Source organism: Dipodomys spectabilis, unplaced genomic scaffold, assembly GCF_019054845.1.
Source record: "Dipodomys spectabilis isolate Male_0828 unplaced genomic scaffold, ASM1905484v1 ptg000062l, whole genome shotgun sequence".
Lineage (NCBI taxonomy): Eukaryota > Metazoa > Chordata > Mammalia > Rodentia > Heteromyidae > Dipodomys > Dipodomys spectabilis.
This window is the reverse complement of record NW_024870739.1, coordinates 2195308-2214011: the sequence shown is the minus strand read 5'-3', so window position 1 is coordinate 2214011 and position 18704 is coordinate 2195308. Positions and strand designations below refer to the sequence as shown.

The 18704-nt window shown below is 46.9% G+C and overlaps 3 protein-coding genes across 5 annotated transcripts in view; 2 read left to right on the top strand and 1 right to left on the bottom strand.

Annotated features, from left to right (window-relative positions):
- Positions 1-418: 418 nt before the first annotated feature.
- On the bottom strand, positions 419-3401 carry Txndc17 (thioredoxin domain containing 17). The gene is made up of 4 exons (XM_042680581.1): positions 2953-3401; positions 2361-2442; positions 1903-1978; positions 419-539 (listed from the first exon to the last, which is right to left on the bottom strand). The coding sequence occupies exons 1-4, from the start codon at positions 3095-3097 to the stop codon at positions 471-473; spliced, it is 372 nt and encodes a 123-aa protein (XP_042536515.1). The 5' UTR covers positions 3098-3401; the 3' UTR covers positions 419-470.
- An 89-nt stretch (positions 3402-3490) lies between these two features.
- Kiaa0753 (KIAA0753 ortholog) overlaps positions 3491-18704 on the top strand; it is a 68650-nt gene continuing 53436 nt past the window's right edge. For 2 of the 3 annotated variants that reach the window (XM_042680577.1, XM_042680579.1), the window contains exons 1-3: positions 8428-8688; positions 9748-9906; positions 13646-14270. In XM_042680577.1, coding sequence (XP_042536511.1) covers positions 9814-9906; positions 13646-14270 — 718 coding nt within the window. In that variant the 5' untranslated portion in view covers positions 8428-8688; positions 9748-9813. Of the gene's footprint in view, positions 3850-8427; positions 8689-9747; positions 9907-13645; positions 14271-18704 lie in introns of those variants that run through there. The other variant, XM_042680578.1, reaches the window with a different exon arrangement.
- On the top strand, positions 4317-7413 carry LOC122108589. The gene is made up of 2 exons (XM_042680580.1): positions 4317-5915; positions 6762-7413. The coding sequence occupies exons 1-2, from the start codon at positions 4388-4390 to the stop codon at positions 7394-7396; spliced, it is 2163 nt and encodes a 720-aa protein (XP_042536514.1). The 5' UTR covers positions 4317-4387; the 3' UTR covers positions 7397-7413.

Sequence of the window (18704 nt, the reverse complement as noted above, 5' to 3'; positions counted from 1 at the left end):
CCCCTCAGCCTCATCCCTAGTGAACCACATTCTAGAAAATTGGACATCAAATCTGCTTAAAGTAAGCAGGCAGCTTTAGACTGCAGTGCTTTGCTTTGTTTAAATCGTGCATTCCAAAGGCAAAGGTTGTAGTACTACCTGTTTTGCAAATTTATGGAATTTAAAAGATTCTAATCCCTTCTGAAATTTGGAAGTTCTCTACTGCACTATTAGAAGCTAGTCTTTCAATAGTATTCCTTTGGTCATTGCCAAACTTTTTTTTTTTTTTTTCATTGCCAAACTTTTATCTTTTAAAATATCCATATACAGCAAGCAAATTGAAAGTACATGTTTTAATAACACTCTTTATTATTTAGGCATACTGATTTTAAACCATCATTCACTTCTTTACTTTTATAAATTCAAAGAAAGTATGAAGTTTCTTATATACTAGAGAACCAGGAAATTGACAAAATCACCATCATCAAATCTTAATCTTCAGAGAATAACATCTCCACGAGGGTGGCCTGAAGACACTCAGATTCTACCAGTTTTTGGGGCTGTAAGAAAATAATAGTTAAGGCTTAACCACTGCTTCAAAATGTTATTAAATTATGCCATGCTGAACCTATCAACTCGTTATGACAAGTTCTATGAGAACTTTAAAGTACCTGCCTTAAGATGAATCATTGAAATACTTGGCTCAAGGGAATTAAATCCCTATAATCATTATCAGGAAGCTCCACATAGTAAAACAGGAGACAGCAAGCCCAAGGCCAGCCATACCTCAACACTAATTTAGGATTCCAGAAGCATAACGTTTCTCTTAAATCTAAATATGAATTAACTGGAAAACCAGTGATTTAAGTACTAGCAGGCATTACTAATCAACTAACTCTGTCTACAGACTTCTTAGCAAAGTTGCTTAAAGGCACAAAAAAAGTGTTGAGCCCCAGTGGCTCATACCAGTAATCCTAGCTACTCAGGAGGCAGAGGATTAGGGCAGGAAATCTGTTAACCAGCAAAAAAGATGGAAGTGGAGTTGTGGCTCAAGTGGAAAAGCACAAAAAAGCTAAAGGTTAGTGCTCAGGTTCTACACATACATACACCCAGAAGAAAAGCCACAGAGACCTAATATTTAAAGTTTGGCTAAGAAATGGACAACACAGTAGGCTTTTGTTTTTGTTTATATTTTTGGGGAACAGTCTGTCTTGGCAGTATAGCCAAGTTTGGCCTCAAGCTTGAGATCCTCCTGTCAGTCTGCTACGTGCTAGGATTGTAAGTCTGACTGCCCATTTAAGTTGTATTTTGGGGGATAGGGGATGGAGGAGAAGGGGTCTACCACAGTTTGAGCTCAAGGCTTTATGCTTTTGAGGTAGGTGCTCTACCACTTAAGCCATGCCTCAGCTATTTTTGTCCTGGTTATTTCTTTATTTTTATTTTTGTGCTGGTTTCCGGGCTTGGAGTGCCCAGGCTCAGCCCTTGAGCTATTTTTCTCAAGGCTGGCACTCTACCACTTGAACCATAGCTCTACTTCTGGCTTCTTAGGGGGTTTAATTGGAGATAAAAAAAATCTCAGGAAGTTTCCTGTGTAAGCTAGCTTTGAACCATGATCCTCAGATCTTAGCTTCCAGAACAGCTGGTGTTAGTGTTAGCCATCAGTGCCCAGCTTGCTCTGGTTATTTTTGAGATAGGAGTTTTACTTTTTGCCCAGGTCAGCTTGAACTGCAGTCCTGTTTTATGCTTTCTGTTGTGGTTAGGATGATAACCCTGAATCACTGATTCTTGCTTCTTTTCTGTTCAGTTAAGGATCTCATAAATTTTTTTGCCCTAGCTGGTCTGGAACTGCAGTCCTCCTAATCTTAACTGCTAAGTTTAGTGAGTTTTGACAGAGTGCAAACATATTTTCAGAAAGGTACTTACAGTTCCATATTTCAGTAGTGTGGGCACTGCGGTCAGTTTCAGTTTTTGTCTGAAGTCATTATTTGGATCTTTCCAACTACATCAAACATAATTATAAAATTTTTTTAGATTGTTTAGTACTTTACATATTCCTACATTTTAAAATGTCCTAAACATTTAAAAAAAAACTTAAAAGGACCTTATTTTTCTATTTCCCTCAGCAGAATGTTCATTTAAAGTAGGACTAAAATAAAGGTAAAGTCAGTTAAATTCTGAATTGAACCAGGTCAAAATCATTTAAATAAACCTTCACTTAGCTCAAATGGAACATTTACATTTAAATTTGAATTTTAATGGCTTCTAATTGTTTGATCTCTCAGACTTAAAACACACAACCGGGGCCAATCTAGGGCTCTTTCTACCAACATTTTCTAAAGCCTACAGCACATTTGTGAAATAGTGTATACTTTGCCACTTACTAAGTTCTTTCTCCCACTTGGCAGTAGATGAACACACATGCTTCACTCATATGTTTCAGCCCCTCTCGGACGACCGGTTCAGCTGTAACAAACCCAAAAATGTTAATACAGAATAATTACACGTCGATGCTACACTTCCCCCCACCACCCCCTCCTCGGTAAAGACATCAGACTTTAACCTGCAGTTACTTTAACCAGCAGTTACTTTCCGAGGCGTGAACGAGTCACATGTTCTCGGACCAAGTCCGAGTCCTCACTGGCTTTACGCCACACAACCAGAACAATGGAAAGCATATTTGCTGACTCAAAGGAGACCAGTTCAACTGTTCCAACTGTTCGGCGAGACACCGATCATCTAGAGGAAATGGTTTGGTTCTGTGGAGCTATGTTCCAAGATCATTTGGGTTGGGTGGTAAAGAGAACCATCTTACTGGGCTGGGGAAGGCCTGAGGCGGAGCCCACAGACGGCAGCTGGGCCTGCCCGCTTACCTCCGGGCCCATGCCTCCCACCTCTGCCTCTCTCCACCCGGCTCTCCGAGCGTCGCCGCGGCCTTCCCACCACTGCTGGGCGGCAGCCCCGGCCAGGCCTCACCTAGCACGCAGTCGGGACACCAGCTCTTCCCTTCGGCGTCCTTAGAACCGCTGAAGTAGGCGAAAATGGTCTTGTCCTGGTGCTGCTCCACAGCCTGGTTGAACTCCTCGAACCCAGACACGCTCACCTCCTCGTAGCGGGCCATGGGGACCGCGCCCGGCGGCGCTCCGGGGGAGCCCACGGGGACCGCCTTCGGCGGGGAGACGGGGGAGCTCAGGGGCACCGTGCCCGGCAGGGAGAAGGAGAAGCCCAGGGGTGCCGTGCCCTGCAGGGAGATGGAGGAGCCCCGGGACACCGCGCCCGGTAGGGAGATGGAGGAGCTCACGGGCACCGCGTTCGGCAGCGAGACGGAGGAGCCGCCGCACACCGCGTCGGGCAGGGACAGGGAGGAGGCTCCGCAGACCGCGCCCGACAGGGAGACCAAGGAAGCGCCGTGGACCGAGTCTGGCAGTGACACTGTGGAGCTCGGCAGCGAGCGGGAGGAGCCTCCGGGTCCCGCCATGAGGCGGAGCCCAGAGGGGGCGGGGAAAGCCTTCCCGTCCGGCAGGCGAGCGGGACCCGCGGAAGTCAGCGCCGCTCGGCCCGGCTACGGGAGCCTCCGAAGGTCATAACTCTGCCGCACCGCTGTTCGGCTCTCCTTTTTACCGCTCTTTCGTGGCTAGCTTCCCCCTGCCACCCAAGTTTCCTCCGTAATCCGGTCCCCGCCCTCGGCCCATGGACAGTGGCTACCAAACCTGCGCCGTTCGGCCTCGGGATCCTCCCGTGGCTCCGGAGCCACAACGGTTCCCCCCAGCCGCCCGTCGCCGGTTGCTATGACAACGGGGCGAGCGGCCGGATGCAAGGCCTAGTTGGGGTCCCCCGGCCCGCCTCCTGGTAGCCGCGCCTCGCCCCGGCCAGGTGGGCTCGGGCCGGGGCTGGGAGGATTCTGGGAAGCCATATTCGGCGTCACGGATCTGGGGGAGAGGAGACCTTGATCCGGGAAGGCCCCGCCGCTTCGTTTCCCCATTACTAGCTGTGGGGGGGCGTGGGGCTGATGAAGCCGGAGAGGCCCGGCGGGGGTTGAGGGGCGGAGCTTGGGGGAAGCCCGAGACCCGGCGGGGGTCGGTGAGGGGGTGGTTGAGTCTGAGACCCGGCGGGGGTCGGCGTGGTGGGGGGAAGCTGGAGGCCCTGAGGGAGTCTGGGTGGGGAAGCTGGAGGCCCGGTGGGGTGGGTTTGGGGGCGAAGCCTGAGGCTCGGGCCCCGAGCGCCTGCGGGGCCGCCTGAGGCGGGTGGCTGGGGCGGGGAGGCCGCGGCCCTGGAGCGGGCGGCGGGCCGCGGGGCTCGGCGGAGGCTGCGCGGGCGCGAGCTGGCTGCGGGGATGCCGGCCCGCGGCGTGGGGCTCGGCCGTTCGCGTCGAGGCGTTCGGTGGCCGTGGGCGAGGCGATGGGGTGCAGGGATGTTCCGAGGCGCGAGGCTTCGCGTGAGGTCCTCGGTGCGGGAGCTGCGCGGGGTGCGTGCGGAGAGGCTGCGGCCACGGCGGAGACGTGCCGCGGAGTCCGCGGGGGCCCACAAGGCCTTAGGGCCACCTGGGACTGTCGGCTTGACGGAGGCAGCGAGGGACTCCAGGGTTGTGTGGGTGAACGGGGCTGTTGGTGAACCGGCGGTAGTGGGGCCTGCTGGGTCTGTGTGGGTGACTAGATCCGAGGAGGAGGAGGAGGAGGAGGCAAGTGGGATCTGTAGCCGCCGCGGCTGTGAGAGGAAAGGGCGTCCCAGCCCTATGGGGCACGAGAGCATTCTGGAACTGTGGTTGAAGGTGCGGGCTATGAGGATGGCCTCAGGATGCTGGGAAGGAAGCCGAGTGGAGCTCCATCCTGTGCCTGCAGGAGAGGGGGCAGTGGAAAGGGGTCTCCCTGGCCGTGCTTCTTGGTTCCAGACAAGCCAAGATGGTGTCACGGGACCCTGGGTGAGAGGACAGGCCAGGGCAGGATCCCAGGCCTCAGGACTGACCACGTCTGTGGGGCTTGGGGCAGCTTGTGAGCTAGCCTCAGGTCCCTGTGGGCAGGCCCAGGTGGGGCTAGTGTCTTCTCCTGTGGTGGTGTCTGGACTCTTGGAGGAGGTAGGCTGTGTAGGCATCCCAGGTCCTCAGGAACTAGGACAGACTCCGGAGGACCTTGGGGGCATGGACTTACCTGAGGCTGTAGGTGTACTCAGAGCTGGAGAGGTGGAGATGTGTTGTGGGGATACCCCTGGTCTGGAGGACAGTGGTCAGTTGGTGCAGATTCCTGGGGCTGTGACACAACTGGCAGGCTGTGGGGATACCTCAAGCTTATGGGAAAAGGCTGTGGAGGTCCCTGATGCCTGGGTGGTACCTAGAGTTGTTTCAGAAGAAACCATCTCTATGGGTCCCTCAGGCATGTGGCAGAGGAGGCAGGTAGAGGAGGATATAGGCTCTGAGAGTAACCCTGGCCTGTGGGGTACAGAGCAGCCTATAGGGATGCCTTGTGCTACTGAGGAGGACACTAGATGTGGGTGTGACCCAGGATTCAGGGAAAGGGCAGAGAGGAGCCTGTGGGTAGAGAGAAGCTCTGAAGGCAGCCCAGGATCATGGGGTGTTTTACACCCTGCAGCACTATGTGATCCTGGGGAGTGGAAAGCAGGTTTACCGAGTGCCCAGGGCCTGTGGGGTCCAGAACACACTGTGGAAGTACCCAAGACTTTAGGAAGAGAGATAGATTGTGTGAGTGTCTCAGGGCTGAGAGGAACAGGCCAACTGCCAGAGTTGTCCAGGACTGTGGTGCTGGGAGACAGGGAGAAAGGGACCATCTATGGTGTCCTCCCAGGCCTGCAAGAGAAGCAGCAGGCTGAGACAGAGCTGACTAAGGAGGAGACACACAGTGGAAGTGTCCTGAACCCGTGGGGAAGAAGGCAGATTGAGGAGCAAGAGGCTCTAGGGCCTGCAACTTTTCAGGTTCCTGGGCTTGTGAATCAGGAGGCTGTTTGGGGGGCTGCCTCTTGTATGTGTGGGAGAAGGCAGACTGTGGGTATATCTCAGACATTGGGGATGCCCAAGGTAGCAGGGGTGCCCAAGCACAGGGGTACCCCAACAGGGGTTCCCATAGCTTTGAGTGGGCCTGCCAGAGTGCCTACAGCTGTGTGGGTATCTAGCCCTGTGTGTCAGGGAAGCCACTCTGAAGATGGTGTGAACCTGTGGGGTAGGGCACCTGCTGTTGAGGTGCCTGTGGCTCCTGAGCCTCTTTGGTCTATGGAAAAAGCTGCTGATTGTGGGGCTTTCTCCTGTTCATTGGGAAGGAGAAAGGCTTTTGGGGTTCCTGTGGCTCCTGAGGAACTTGGCTCTCTAGAGGCAGAGACTGGTTCTGAGGGATTTTCAGGCTTGTCAGAAAGGAGACAAACTGCAGGAATACCTGTGGTTGCAGGGCTATCCCCAGGTGGTGGGGAGCCTGTGGCTCTCAGGGTGCCTAGGCCTGTGCTGGAGGAAACTGGCTGTGAAAGTATCTCAGGCTTGAGCATGGAGAGAGAGAGAGAGTGGGGATCAGCAGGTGTCAAGGCTTCCACAAGTATGGGGATGCCTGTTTCTGCTAGGATATCCGGGTCCACACGGGAGAAGACTGTCTGTGGGAGGGTGTCAGATTTGTCAAGAATCAGACAGACTGCAAGAGCACCCATGGCTTTGGGACAACTGGAGCCTGCAAGGGAGGAGACATTTTCTGAGGGTGTCTGGGGTTTATCAGGAGGAAGACAGACTGTTGAGATGCCTGCAGCTGCTCAAGTGTTCATGACCCAGGAAGTCTCCACAGCACCTGGGCTCCTAATGGTGGGAGATTGTATCTCTGAGGATAACATGGGGTTGGGGAGGAGAACCACTGAGGTGCCTCCTGTTGCTAGGCTTCCTGGACTTAATGAGGGAGAAGAAGGCACTGAAGGTGCTCCAGGCCTGTGGAGAAGCAGGAGCAATAGAATAGTCCCTGGGGCTGTGCAGAGACCTTTGCCTCTGGAGATGCTTACAGCTGTATCCACAGAGGAGCATGTGCCTGCTGCATTGTGGGTGACCACATCCTCTGGAGAGGAAGATGAGTGTGCCTCAGGCCTGTCAGTGTGGAGGAGACAGTGCACAGAAGGAGCCAGGACTTCAGGAGGGGAGAGTAGAAGGGCTGTAGGACTGGCAGGGAGTGGCCAAGCTACAGAGGCATCTTATATCTGGGGAGGCGATGCTAGGTTATGGGGCTGTCCAAGAACTATGGGGGGAATTTGTGAGAGTATTCCTGGAGTGGCTGGAACTAGAACTGCTGTGTCCCTAATTTCACAGGAGGACATGGGCCTCAGTCATTTCAGTAATCACTTGCCACAAAGTGAGAGGCGACAGGGAGGAGGAAGATCAGGAGTTTCAGTAATCACCTGCCACAAAGTGAGAGGAGAGAGGGAGGAGGAGGATCAGGAGTCAAAGTGAGGGGGAAATGTGAGGGAGGACAGGTTGAGATGGACATATCATTAGTGTGTGTGCATGTGGGGGGAGGGGGGGAGAATGTCCTGGGGCTCTGGGAGGGAGCAGATTGTGGGGAGGTTTATTCTGAATGGGGGATGAAGGCACAGGCTGTAGCAGTATCTGGATAGAGGGAGAGGCACTAGAAATGCCCCAGTGTATGTAGGGTGACAGTTAAGGAGCTTTCCTGTAACAATGGGGAATGTGCAGGAGAGGGGTGTCCCAGGACTTTGTATAGGGGAAGGTTTGCAAGGTCCAGGGTATGAAAGTGTGAGTGATCATGTGTCCTGAAACTGGGAATCTTGCTTTTTTCCTAGTGGAGTGTGAGGCCTTTGTCATGTGGAGTCATGTGAGGGGAAGGGGGTGGTACTAACCACATGGAAGCTGCAGCTGTTCTGGCCCCAATTCTTCAGTCACCAATCATCTGTGACTACAGCTCCAGACCTGCAGTGCCATCAGACTAGTTAGGACTGCCTCCCACATGTGCCTTTTCCCATCTGCATTTTGGATCATGTCGCTAGGAATCTTAGACAGCTGTCTTTATGTTCCTTCAGATGTATCTGTCATTAAACATCCAATATGTAAACTTTTGATTTATTTAAAAGCTTAAGTGTGTATGTATATGTGTATATGTGTATGTGTATGTACGCATGTGCATGCATGTACACTGGTTCTAGAGCTTGAACTCAGGGCTTGGGTTTTGTCCCTGAGCTTCTTCAAGGCTAGTATTCTACCACTTGAGCCACAGGCTTTTGGTTGTTCTGACAGGCTCTTTTTGGTGATTGTTCTGGTCCTAGTGCTTGAACTTGGCCTGGGTGCTTGAGGTTTTGTTTTTGTTTTTGCTCAAGTTTAGTGCTCTACTACCTGAAGTATACAGCTATACTTCCTGCTTTTTGGTGGTTAGTTGGTGGTAAGAGTTTCAGACTTTCCTGCCCAGGCTGGCTTTGAACCATGATCCTTAGATCGCCACCTCCTGAGTACTTATGGGCATAAGCCACCAGTGCCTGGCAAGTTGTTTTTTTTTTTAAAACCTTGGATTTCCCAGAGGATGTACAATGCACTTTGAGAGAACGAATTCCCCTTTGTATTTAAAACTAGAGCCAGTTCTTAGAAAACAAGCTTAACTCAACAAATGGAAAGTTACATTGTCTACTAAGTTCATAGTCCTGTGTTGTTGGGAAATAGAAGATCAAGACAGGCCCTTAATCCTCCTGGAATCTTGTCTGGCTGGCAAGATGAGACATAGACCTGTGGAATAGGTAAATAACAAGATGGGACAAATAACTGAGGGGTAGGGCTACTGAAATGTATAAGGAGACCTTCAGAATGATGGAAGCAGTTTACCATTGCCTGGCCCCTTATAGCTTACCAAATGCTCTACTGTTCATGGCCTTACTATCAGTGTGTAGGGCTAGGCAAGATGGGGAAACTGAAGATTTAGATACTTAGTGCTAGATCCTGGTTTAAGTATAAAACTTCTGGTCCCCTAGCTACTTGAGAGGGCTTTTATTGTTGTCTTTTAAATACTGCCTTTCGATAGGCTAGGAATGTGGCATAGTGGTAGAGTATTTGTCTAACATGCATGAAGCCCTGGGTTCGTTTTCTTAAGTACCACATAAATAGAAAAAGCCTGAAGTAGAGCTGTGGCTCAAGTGGTAGAGTGCTAGCCTTGAGCAAAAGAAGCTCAGGGACAGTGCCCAGGCCTTGAGATCAAGCCCCAGGACTGGCAAAAAAAAAAAAAAAAAAAAATACTGCCTTTTCAGTTGTGGTTAGGATTAATGTTGAATGTGTAAAAGAACCCTGCAGGGGCTGGGAAGGTGGCTCAGTGGTAGAGCGCTTGCCTTGCATGCATGAGGTCCTGGGTTCGATTCCTCAGCACCACATGAGCAAAAAGAAAAAAGCCGGAAGTGGCTCAAGTGGTAGAGCGCTAGCCTTGAGCTGAAGAGCTTAGGGACAGCGCCCAGGCTCAGAGTTCAGGCCCCATGACCGGGCCCCCCCCCCCAAAAAAAAATAAAAAAGAACCCTGCTACAAAGTGTTAATCATGGCCCAGCTCTGCTCTGTGACTGTCTTGCTTTAGATTCTTGAGATCTGAAATGTGTACTAGAAAGGATCCAAGAGATGGTAATAGATTGTAATAAAAATATTCTTGAAAAATCACAAGTTCAAAAGTATCTGAGCAATCAATCAGCATGAAATTTCTATGGGTTACTAAAGAAAGGGTAGTGATCTATGAACATGGCAGTGTGTTTTTAATCTGTGTTTTATGATTTTTTTTTGTGTGAGGATTGCTGTTCTAAAAATAGCTGTTTCCTTTTAGCAATGGTTCTAAGGAAGACTTTCCAGCTAACTAAACCATCACTGTTGTTCTACACTATTGAAAATAATGGGACCAGGCCAGCCAGCTTCCACCTGTGTTCACCTAGCATCCAGTACACAGCTAGATGGGATGTGTGACTCCAAGCATCATCATACCCAGGTAGCTTTGTTTTTCTCCAGGTAATACTGTAAATCATTTCAAGCATGAAAAGTTTAAAGAGAAGGCATTGAATAGTTTTAAAACTACCTTCTAGGTCTTAGAGTTGTTAATGATTGTCCTGTTGTTTTTTTTGTTTTTTTTTTTTTTTGGTTTGTTGGTCATGGGGCCTGAACTCTGTGCCTTGGTACTGTCACTCAGCTCTTCAGCTCAAGGCTAGTACTCTACCACTTGAGCCACAGCACCACTGCTGACTTTTTCTGTGTATATGATGCTGAGGAATGGAACCCATGCCCCATGCATGCAGGCAAGCACTCTACCACTGAGCTGCCTTCCCATCCCCATTTTTAAAAAAATCAGATTCAAACCAGAGAAAGAAAGTAAAGGTGTTTTTGTTCATTTTGTTTTATGTTGTGAGAGGTACTGAAACTTGAACTCAGGCTCTTGGTTGGCTTTTTTCCACTGAAGGCAGGTGGAGGTCTTCCACTTGAGACAAAGCTCTACTTCCAGCCTTTTGCTTGTTGATTGGAGGTGAAAGTCTCTCAGATTTGTCTGCCCAAGCTGGCTTTGAACCTTGATCCTCAGATCTTAACCTCCTGAGTTTCTAGGATTACAGGCATGATCTATCTGCCCAGCTGGTTTTGTATTTCATTGAAAATTTTTGCATATGTGTTCATCAAAGAAATTGGACTGTAATTGTCTTCTTTTTTATGAGTGTGGTGGATAGTTCTAGAGTTTGAACTCACAGCATCACACTTAATAGGCAAACACTCTTATTAATATTGCTAAGCCACCTCACCAACTGTATAATTTTCTTTTCTTGTTGTATCCTGTTTTGGGTGTCAAGGTAACACTGGCTTTTTGCCCAGCTATACTGTGTCTTTAGTTTCCATTAGTGTGAATTTCTGAGTCTGGTTTTTGTTTTTGTGACACACTTTTGAAGAATACTAGCTATTTAATTTTTTTTTTTTTGGTCAGTCATGGGGCCTGAACTCCTGGCCTGGGCATTGTCCCTCAGCTCTTTAGCTCAAGGCTAGAGCCCTACCACTTGAGCCACAGTAGCCACAGTACCACTTCTGGCTTTTTTTTCTGCTTATATGGTACTAAGGAATCGGACCCAGGGTCTCATACATGCGAGGCAAGCACTCTACCACTGAGCCAACTTCCCAGCCTTAAAATTTTTTTTTCACTTTGTCTAGTGTCTTGTCATAATTGCATTGAGGTTGTGTACATGGGGCAGTAAAAGCACCAGTGTGCTGCTGACTCCATCTTAGTGCATTGTATCAAAGTATATGCTGTCAGTTTAGTCTATTTGACCATGTTGACTTGGGTCATATAAGGTGGTCTCTGCTATGTTTTCCAGTGTAAAATTAATTTTTTATTTTTTAACGTTAGTACTGGAACACTCAGGGTCTGGGTGCTGTCCTTTAGCTTTTTTGCTAAGGCTGGTGCACAACCACTTGAGTCACAGCACTATTTCTGGATTTTTGCTGATTAATTGGAGATAAAAGTCTCAGATTGTGATCCTCACATCTCAGCCACTTAAGTAGCTGGGACTGCAGGCCTTGGCCACCAGCATCTGGCTAAACAATGCTTTCTAATGTGGTTATTCATTTGAAAGTCAGTTTGGTCGGTTGATTTCTGTTAGTATTCATTTTTCGAGTTTTATTTCTTTCCTCCTTCCCTTCTTTTCAACTTCCTTCCCCTCACTCATATACATGTGAAACAGTAACATGGTCGTGATATACCTGTCCAAAAGCATATATTCAGAAAAATGTTACTCTTCACTCAGTCTTTTTCTTTTCCATTGCCCATACTTTGTAGATAACCAGTCCCACCTATCTCCAATTTTTTGTTTTGTTTTGGTCAGTCGTGGGGCTTGAACTCTGGGCCTGAGCACTGTCCCTGTGCTCTTCAGCTCAAGGCGAGCGCTCTACCGCTTAAGCCACAGTGCCACTTCTGGTTTTCTAGTGGTTTATTGGAGATAAGAGTCTCATGGACTTTCTTGCCAGGGCTGGCTTTGAACCGAGGTCCTCAGATCTCAGCCTCCTGGTAGCTAGGATTACAGGCGTGAGCCACTGGCGCCCGGCTTATCTCCAGTTTTTATTTCCAAAGTTCCTTTTTGCTTATATGGCCAGATGCATGTGATTTCTTTTTTTTTTTTTGGGTCCGGTCATGGGGTCTGAACTCTGGGCCTGGGCGCTGTCCCTCAACTCTTCAGCTCAAGGCTAGCGCTCTACCACTTGAGCCATAGCGCCATTTCCGGCTTTTTTCTTTTTGCTTATATAGTGTTGAGGAATCGAACCAGGCCTCATGCATGCAAGGCAAGCGCTCTACCACTGAGCCACCTTCCCAGCCCCACATGTGATTTTTCTTATGTCTCCTTTTTATCTTCCATGTGTCTGCAGTATATTATACTTTTTTTGGACTTTTCTGGCTGAGCCAACTTCTAATCTCAACCTTCCATATCTTAGCCTCCTGAGTAGCTAGTATTAAGGTGTGAACTACTGGTGCCTAGCTTCAGTTAAGTAATTGAAAATTTTTTATTTTAACTTTTAGTGACAAGCTCTAGCCCATGTGGTCTAGGCTGATCTTGAATTTATTGTGTAGCCCAGGCTGGTCTCAAACTCATGATCCTCCTGCCTCAGTTTCCTGAGTGCTGTGGTTACAAGTATGTGCCAACATGCCCAGCATAATAATTTAAAATTTTTAAAGTTGTAAAAATTTTTGTTCCTTTAGCATAATACCACAGCTTATCACTTATACTAAGGAAGTAATTTAAAAGGGGGAGTTATTAAATTTGCAAATATTTTAGGTACTATTTTTATTCATGGAGGAAACTAGAACAGTCTGAATGCTTAATAATATTATAGTTAGATATACTTTTGAAAGCTAATATTTGTATTTAGAAAAGACAACCAAAATATAATTGATGTTTTTTGCTATAAAAAATCCTCTTAAAAACTCTAGGAGAGGGCTGAGAATATGGCTTAATGGTAGAGTGCTTGCCTAGCATGCATGTTCGATTCCTCAGTACCACATAAGTAGAAAAAGCCACAAGTGGTGCTGTGGCTCAAGTAGTAGAGTACTAGCCTTGAGCAAAAGAAGCTCAGGGACAGTGCCTAGGCCCTGGCAGGATCCAGGACTGGCAAAACCTAAAAAAAAAAAGCTCTAGGAATATGGAAAGCTGCTTGAGTTTAAACCATAAAAACTTGTAAGTATTATGATGAAGCTGACAAAAATTGGTGTAAGCCTGTGTATTTGGACCATTGAGAGCAAGGTGTACAACCTTGAAAGATGTATCCCAACCAAACTCAGGAAGACCCAAAAATATACCAACAAATGTCTTAGTTGATGTAGTCATATGGTACATATCTGGGGAACATTTTAGGAATGCTGTTAATAGATTAAATCAATAACTTGCTGGGCTGTGGGATTTAGAAACAGGACAGAAGTCCACAACTGGGAGTTGAGGAACTTACTGATTGCTGTTTAAAGCTTTCTTGTTTGACTTTAGAGGAGGATCCCAATGTCTGTTAGTAAGTGAAAGGCTAATACTGTGGGACTGAGGGAGTGTAGTATAGAGCCTGGGCTGCATGTAAACTAAAGCAGGTAGGAAAGCAGCTGATCTAGCTGTATAACAGCAGAACACCGCTGTATACAAATTATCTTGTGGGTGAAAATTTAAAAACCATGAAATATGTTATTCTAATATGTGCTTACTTTTGCTTTCTCTTTAAAGAACCAGCTGCAGTTTAATAGGAATATTCCTACACATCCCGAAAACTTGGCAATCCGATATTCTTGCCCACATGCAATTACGATTGAAAAACTGAAACACTCATATAATGAATCATATCATTGTAAAGATTCAGATTTAAGAGTTGGTGCTGACCTAAGCAGTTCTGTTTCATTTTCTGTCATATCAGAAGAGAGACTTAGCTATGCAGTCCACCTAGCCAAAAGAGATGTAAAACGAAAACAATTTGAAGAACACATAAAAGAATATCACCTCAGAAGTCAGCCTCAGAGTACCCAGAAATGTGGACACACAAAGAATAAAAATCCTGGTCACCAGGAGGAAAGGAAAGACACAAAGAGTCAAGAAGTCTGTCGGAGCAGCCACCAGCCATCCCAAGTAGGAGTGTCCAGCTCAGGTGCCAAGGTTTATGTGTATGCATCCCATCCAGGACATTCAGATCTCACTGTGCCAAACTCACCACCTACCCATGATCCAGGACTTCAGCCACAACCCAGAATAGACCACCACAAAAACTGCAGTGAACAAAAAAGCCTGCTGGAAGTTCAGCGACTGCAGAAAGAATTGAGCAATTGTATCCATAAAATTGAAGAGGTAACTAAAAAAGGTGAGAAAAATTAGATTCTTCAGTTTGAGGAGATACCATAAGTATAAGATAATTGAAATTATTTATTTGGAGGTCTCTTCTTCACATACCAAGTTTCATATGCTTGTTGATTTCACTAGAGCTCATGAGATTTAAACCTGGAGTGCAGTCTATGTCATCTTTGTCTCACTTGCTCCCTGTTATAGGCCATACTTCATATGTAGGCTGACTAAGGGCCCAGCCTGGAAGTTGGAGTTCCTGTCAGTCAGTCTTAGATCTGATACCTGAGTACAAGGTAGTCTACAATCTTTTCCTTGTTTACTCAGGAGGCCCTCTAGCAAAGTTATTTTTAATTTTTATACCGATAACCTTTAAAAGGAGTATAACAGATTGTAGGTAAAATCAGGTCCTATTTGAGCAGTGTTGGGGGCACACCAATGATGGGGTAGATGTTTGTGTAAAAAGTCTGGGAAGGAAGGAATAAAGTGATCAGAGACCATTTCCTGCAGTTTTCTAGTGATCTCAGTGTCCCTACCTTCTTTTAGGGAAGTAGAAGTTTGGTCTAAATGAAAACTTAGTATTGCAGTAGATAACAGGCAGGAAATCAAGTCTGACCTAAAGCTATGAGTCGTAAGGAGCTGAGGAGCTGAGAATCAAAAGGAATTGTTGTGCTATGATAGGATAGTTCATAGTCTATATTTTGCTTTTGGTGTGTGTATGCAGGTACTGGGACTTGAACTCAGCTTTAAAACTTAAGAGTGTAATAAACTTTTTAAACTTTAATCAATTGTGTTATTATAAAATGTAAAACAGAAAAAGCAGTTGGGCTGGGCACTGATGGCTCACACCTGTAATCCTAATTACTCAGGAAGCTGAGATCTGAAGTTCAAGGTTCAAAGCAAGTCCTTGAGACCCTTATCTTCAATTAATCACCAAAAAGCTGGAAATGGAGCTGTGACTCAAGTGGTACAGTGCTAGCTTTGAACACAAAAGCTTAGGGACAACAGCCAGTCCCTGAGTTCAAGCCCCAGTACAAGCACAAAACAGAAGATAAAAGCAGTTGTGTAAGGAAATTTCCACATACTTCAGGCAGAAAAAAGTTTCTCCAGTAGGTCTTCTTAAAAAATACATGGTATAATATGAACAGGTCAGATCATCCCTATAGAAACATAACAACACTGTGGCTTGCTTCTTGTTACATTCCTCAGTGTCAGTGGTGGGAACCCAACACAAATTTCCAGTGGAAGCTGTGCTACCAGGGGAACAAAAGCACTGCTGGCTTGGCCTGACTCACAGGATATATACTTTTTAATTTTAATATTTTATTTGATTTTGTGAACAATATGCCACATCAGTTGAACATAAGGGAAAAACTAAGATGATGGATAGTCTCACTATAGATGTTCTGTAATTGTATATTATATAACTTTATATTGCATTTCTTTGCTTCTTTGCTATGTATATTTTTCCACTACAGGATACCTCCATTTATTCTATTAATATTATTTCTTTTTTCCATACTATTATGTTTAATAACCTTTTCTTTTTCACAGTTTTTAACTTTTTTTTTCACGATTTCACAGTTTTTTACTTTTTTTGTACATTAAAATACAAACAAGAAAATTCCTTGTTGCTGGTACAGAATGCAATTGATTTTTTAAAAATGTGTGAATGTGTCGGGTACTGGGGCTCACGCCAGTAATCCTAGCTACTCAGGAAGCTGAAATCTGGTTCAAAGCTAACCTAGGCAGGAAAGTCCATGAGACTCTTCAGCTAATCACCAGAAAATCAGGAGTGGAGCTGTGACTCAAAGTGATAGAGTGCTTGCCTTGAGCTGAAGAGCTCAGGTACAGAGCCTGGGCCCTGAGTTTAAGTCCCACAACTGACCAGCACATGGACCCCTTCCTTGGCAATCAGTAGACTGTTATATGTCCTAGAGTTTGGGACATCTTCCAGTAGTGTCTATCCTGTCTAGCCTATAGTTAGCTTTCCCACACCCCATTTTAAGGCCCGAGAGAATGCCACTCTACTGCTGTGTCCCAAAGTACATGTAAAAGGGCAAGAGTCCACTTCTAAAGAAGTGGCAGTAGCTGCCAGGCCTTCAAATATCAGTTATCCCATACTCATCATTTACATCTGTCTTGTAGAAGAAAGGGAGGCAAGGCTCATTGCCCAAGCCTGCAAGTTCTTGGTAGTGCTGGGTATCAGGCAGCAATGGCACAATCTGCTCTGTAGTGGGGTTCTTTTAGGACAAGGTACCCCAGTTTTTCCTTGGGGTCCACGTTGTCACCAAGTTGCACCTCTTCACAACCTTGGTGCTCCTCCATAACTTCATTCTTTGTAAGGTCTGAGGAGACCTCAGGAGCAGAGGTCTGGCCTGGTGCCAGCATCTTGTCTTGGCACACTGCACCCTCACCTGCAAGGCACAATATCAGCGCCTACAGCTTGTTCTCATTCTGGGACAGCTGGTTGACACACTCATCTTTCTCCTGATACAGCTCATCCAGCTAATCTTTCAACTCCTGGTTTTACAGTGGTGTGTATCTCATGCTGATCCCACTCTTCAGCCTTCTTCAGCCTCCACAGCTGCTCTTGCTGTTCCAGGTTCTGGAGTCCAAGACACTAGTTTTCCTGTATCTGGATATGAAGTTGTTCTTTCAGGCTCTTTTCACTCCTGCAACTGGTAGTTGCTGCCTGTAGTTGCTGCTTAGCCTGAGATGGTCCTGCAGGGAGCTGCAGTAGTGACAGTTGTGCCAACTTCTTTCTCAGACCAGGTTGGTCTCTACGTCCAACACCTGCCTCATCCCTTGCTCTTTCTCCTCTGTTAGCTCATCTGCTCCAAGAGCTTCTGGGCCTTCTCCTTCCATGTGAAACTCTACCTTTAGGTCCTTTGCAAAATTGTCTCTTTCCAGCTTTAATTTTATCACTAACTCTTTCATGTTCTCTAGTTGGTTTTCAATCTCTGCCTGCTCCTCTAGTGATTGTCATAACTCATGAATTTTGATCTTCATGTCAGCCTTCTGGGTCAGGAGCACTCCCAGCCTTTCCTGTAGCTCAGTGTTCTCTTCCTCCAGGTCATCAGCTTCTGGGTTTTTCCTGGAGATGCAGCTTCACATCATTGAGGTCTTTAATGAGCTCTAAATTGTTCTTGTCTGATTGTGCATGTGGAGACTGCAGACAATGTCATCTCCAGCTCTGTAGTGCACTGCTGTGAAGCCTGCAGGTGGCTGGCAAGACCTTTATGCTTCAGTTCTCTTTCATTGGCCACCTGCTGCACATAGGCCAGGGCAGATTGTAAATCGAATTTTTCTGAAACCAACATCTGTATTGATAGCTTGTAGAGCTCCAGGTCTATTTTCAGTGCATCCTGCACACACGCTCTCTTCTCATTCTCCTTTCCCTGTTGATCCTGCAGGTCTTTCTTTTCCTGCTTCAGTTTGTACTCTGCTGGAGTCCAGGGCAAGCACCAGGTGTTGGTAGCACCTTTCCCTGTCCTCAATATTGTTGGAACCTGTGACATTCTTGACCTTGGCAGCTCTGCTGTGAGCAGTGGAGGGGGAAGCTCAGGGCGAGTTTGGTCTTTGGCCTCACTCTTGGTTGAATTACAGTCCCCAGCAATGTTTGTCTTAGGGTTACCTCCCTTTTTAATTTTCTTTTTTTTTCTTGGATTCTGCAGGTCTGTCAGGACAATTCCACTGTAGATATTCTTGCAGTAGCTTTTTTTCTTGCAACTAACCTTTTTCATCTTGCTTGCTTAGGCATCCCAGCACTGGGACAGGGAAGAGGGGGCCACATTCCCAGGCTCTCTAAAACTACCTCTGTTCTCGCAACTACCAACTATGTCTGTTTCCTACTGTAGCTCCCAAATCATCTCAATTCTCTCACCATTCAGCACCTCTACCTCCCTCAACTGCTGGTAGTAGTGTAAGCCAATAGAGGGGAACACCGGTGCTATGAGGCAACGGAATATGGGCGTGGCCCAGCTATTTTATAGCACTGGTCAGAAACATGAAAAAGCAGGGGTGTGGCCAGAATCTTGTGATCCAGGAAGAATGGGTGGAATCATGCTGAGAGCTGCTACTACAGCCCCTCCCCCATACAACCTTGTCCAGTTTGGTTGGGGGCAGGGCAAGACTGGCTCTAGCTGGATAGGAGTATAGTTGTACAAGCCAATTTTCCTAGCCGCCATCATACAACTGTGGTCACCTGGAGAACGTAAGTGGTTCTGTCAGGCTGCTGCCCTATAGACCTTCCTGTGCTGCAGATAACCAGTGAACACTGATGGTCAGTCTGTAGCAGTGAACATTGCATCACTTCCCAGTTCCGTTCCTGCCTCCACTGCTCTGTTCCCATTCTTTCCTGGTTTAGAAATCATCTCCAGTGATTCCCTATCCTTTCTCCCAGCTTGCCCCATTTTCACAATCTCTTTCGTGCTTTTTTGAAGCCTGGCTATAT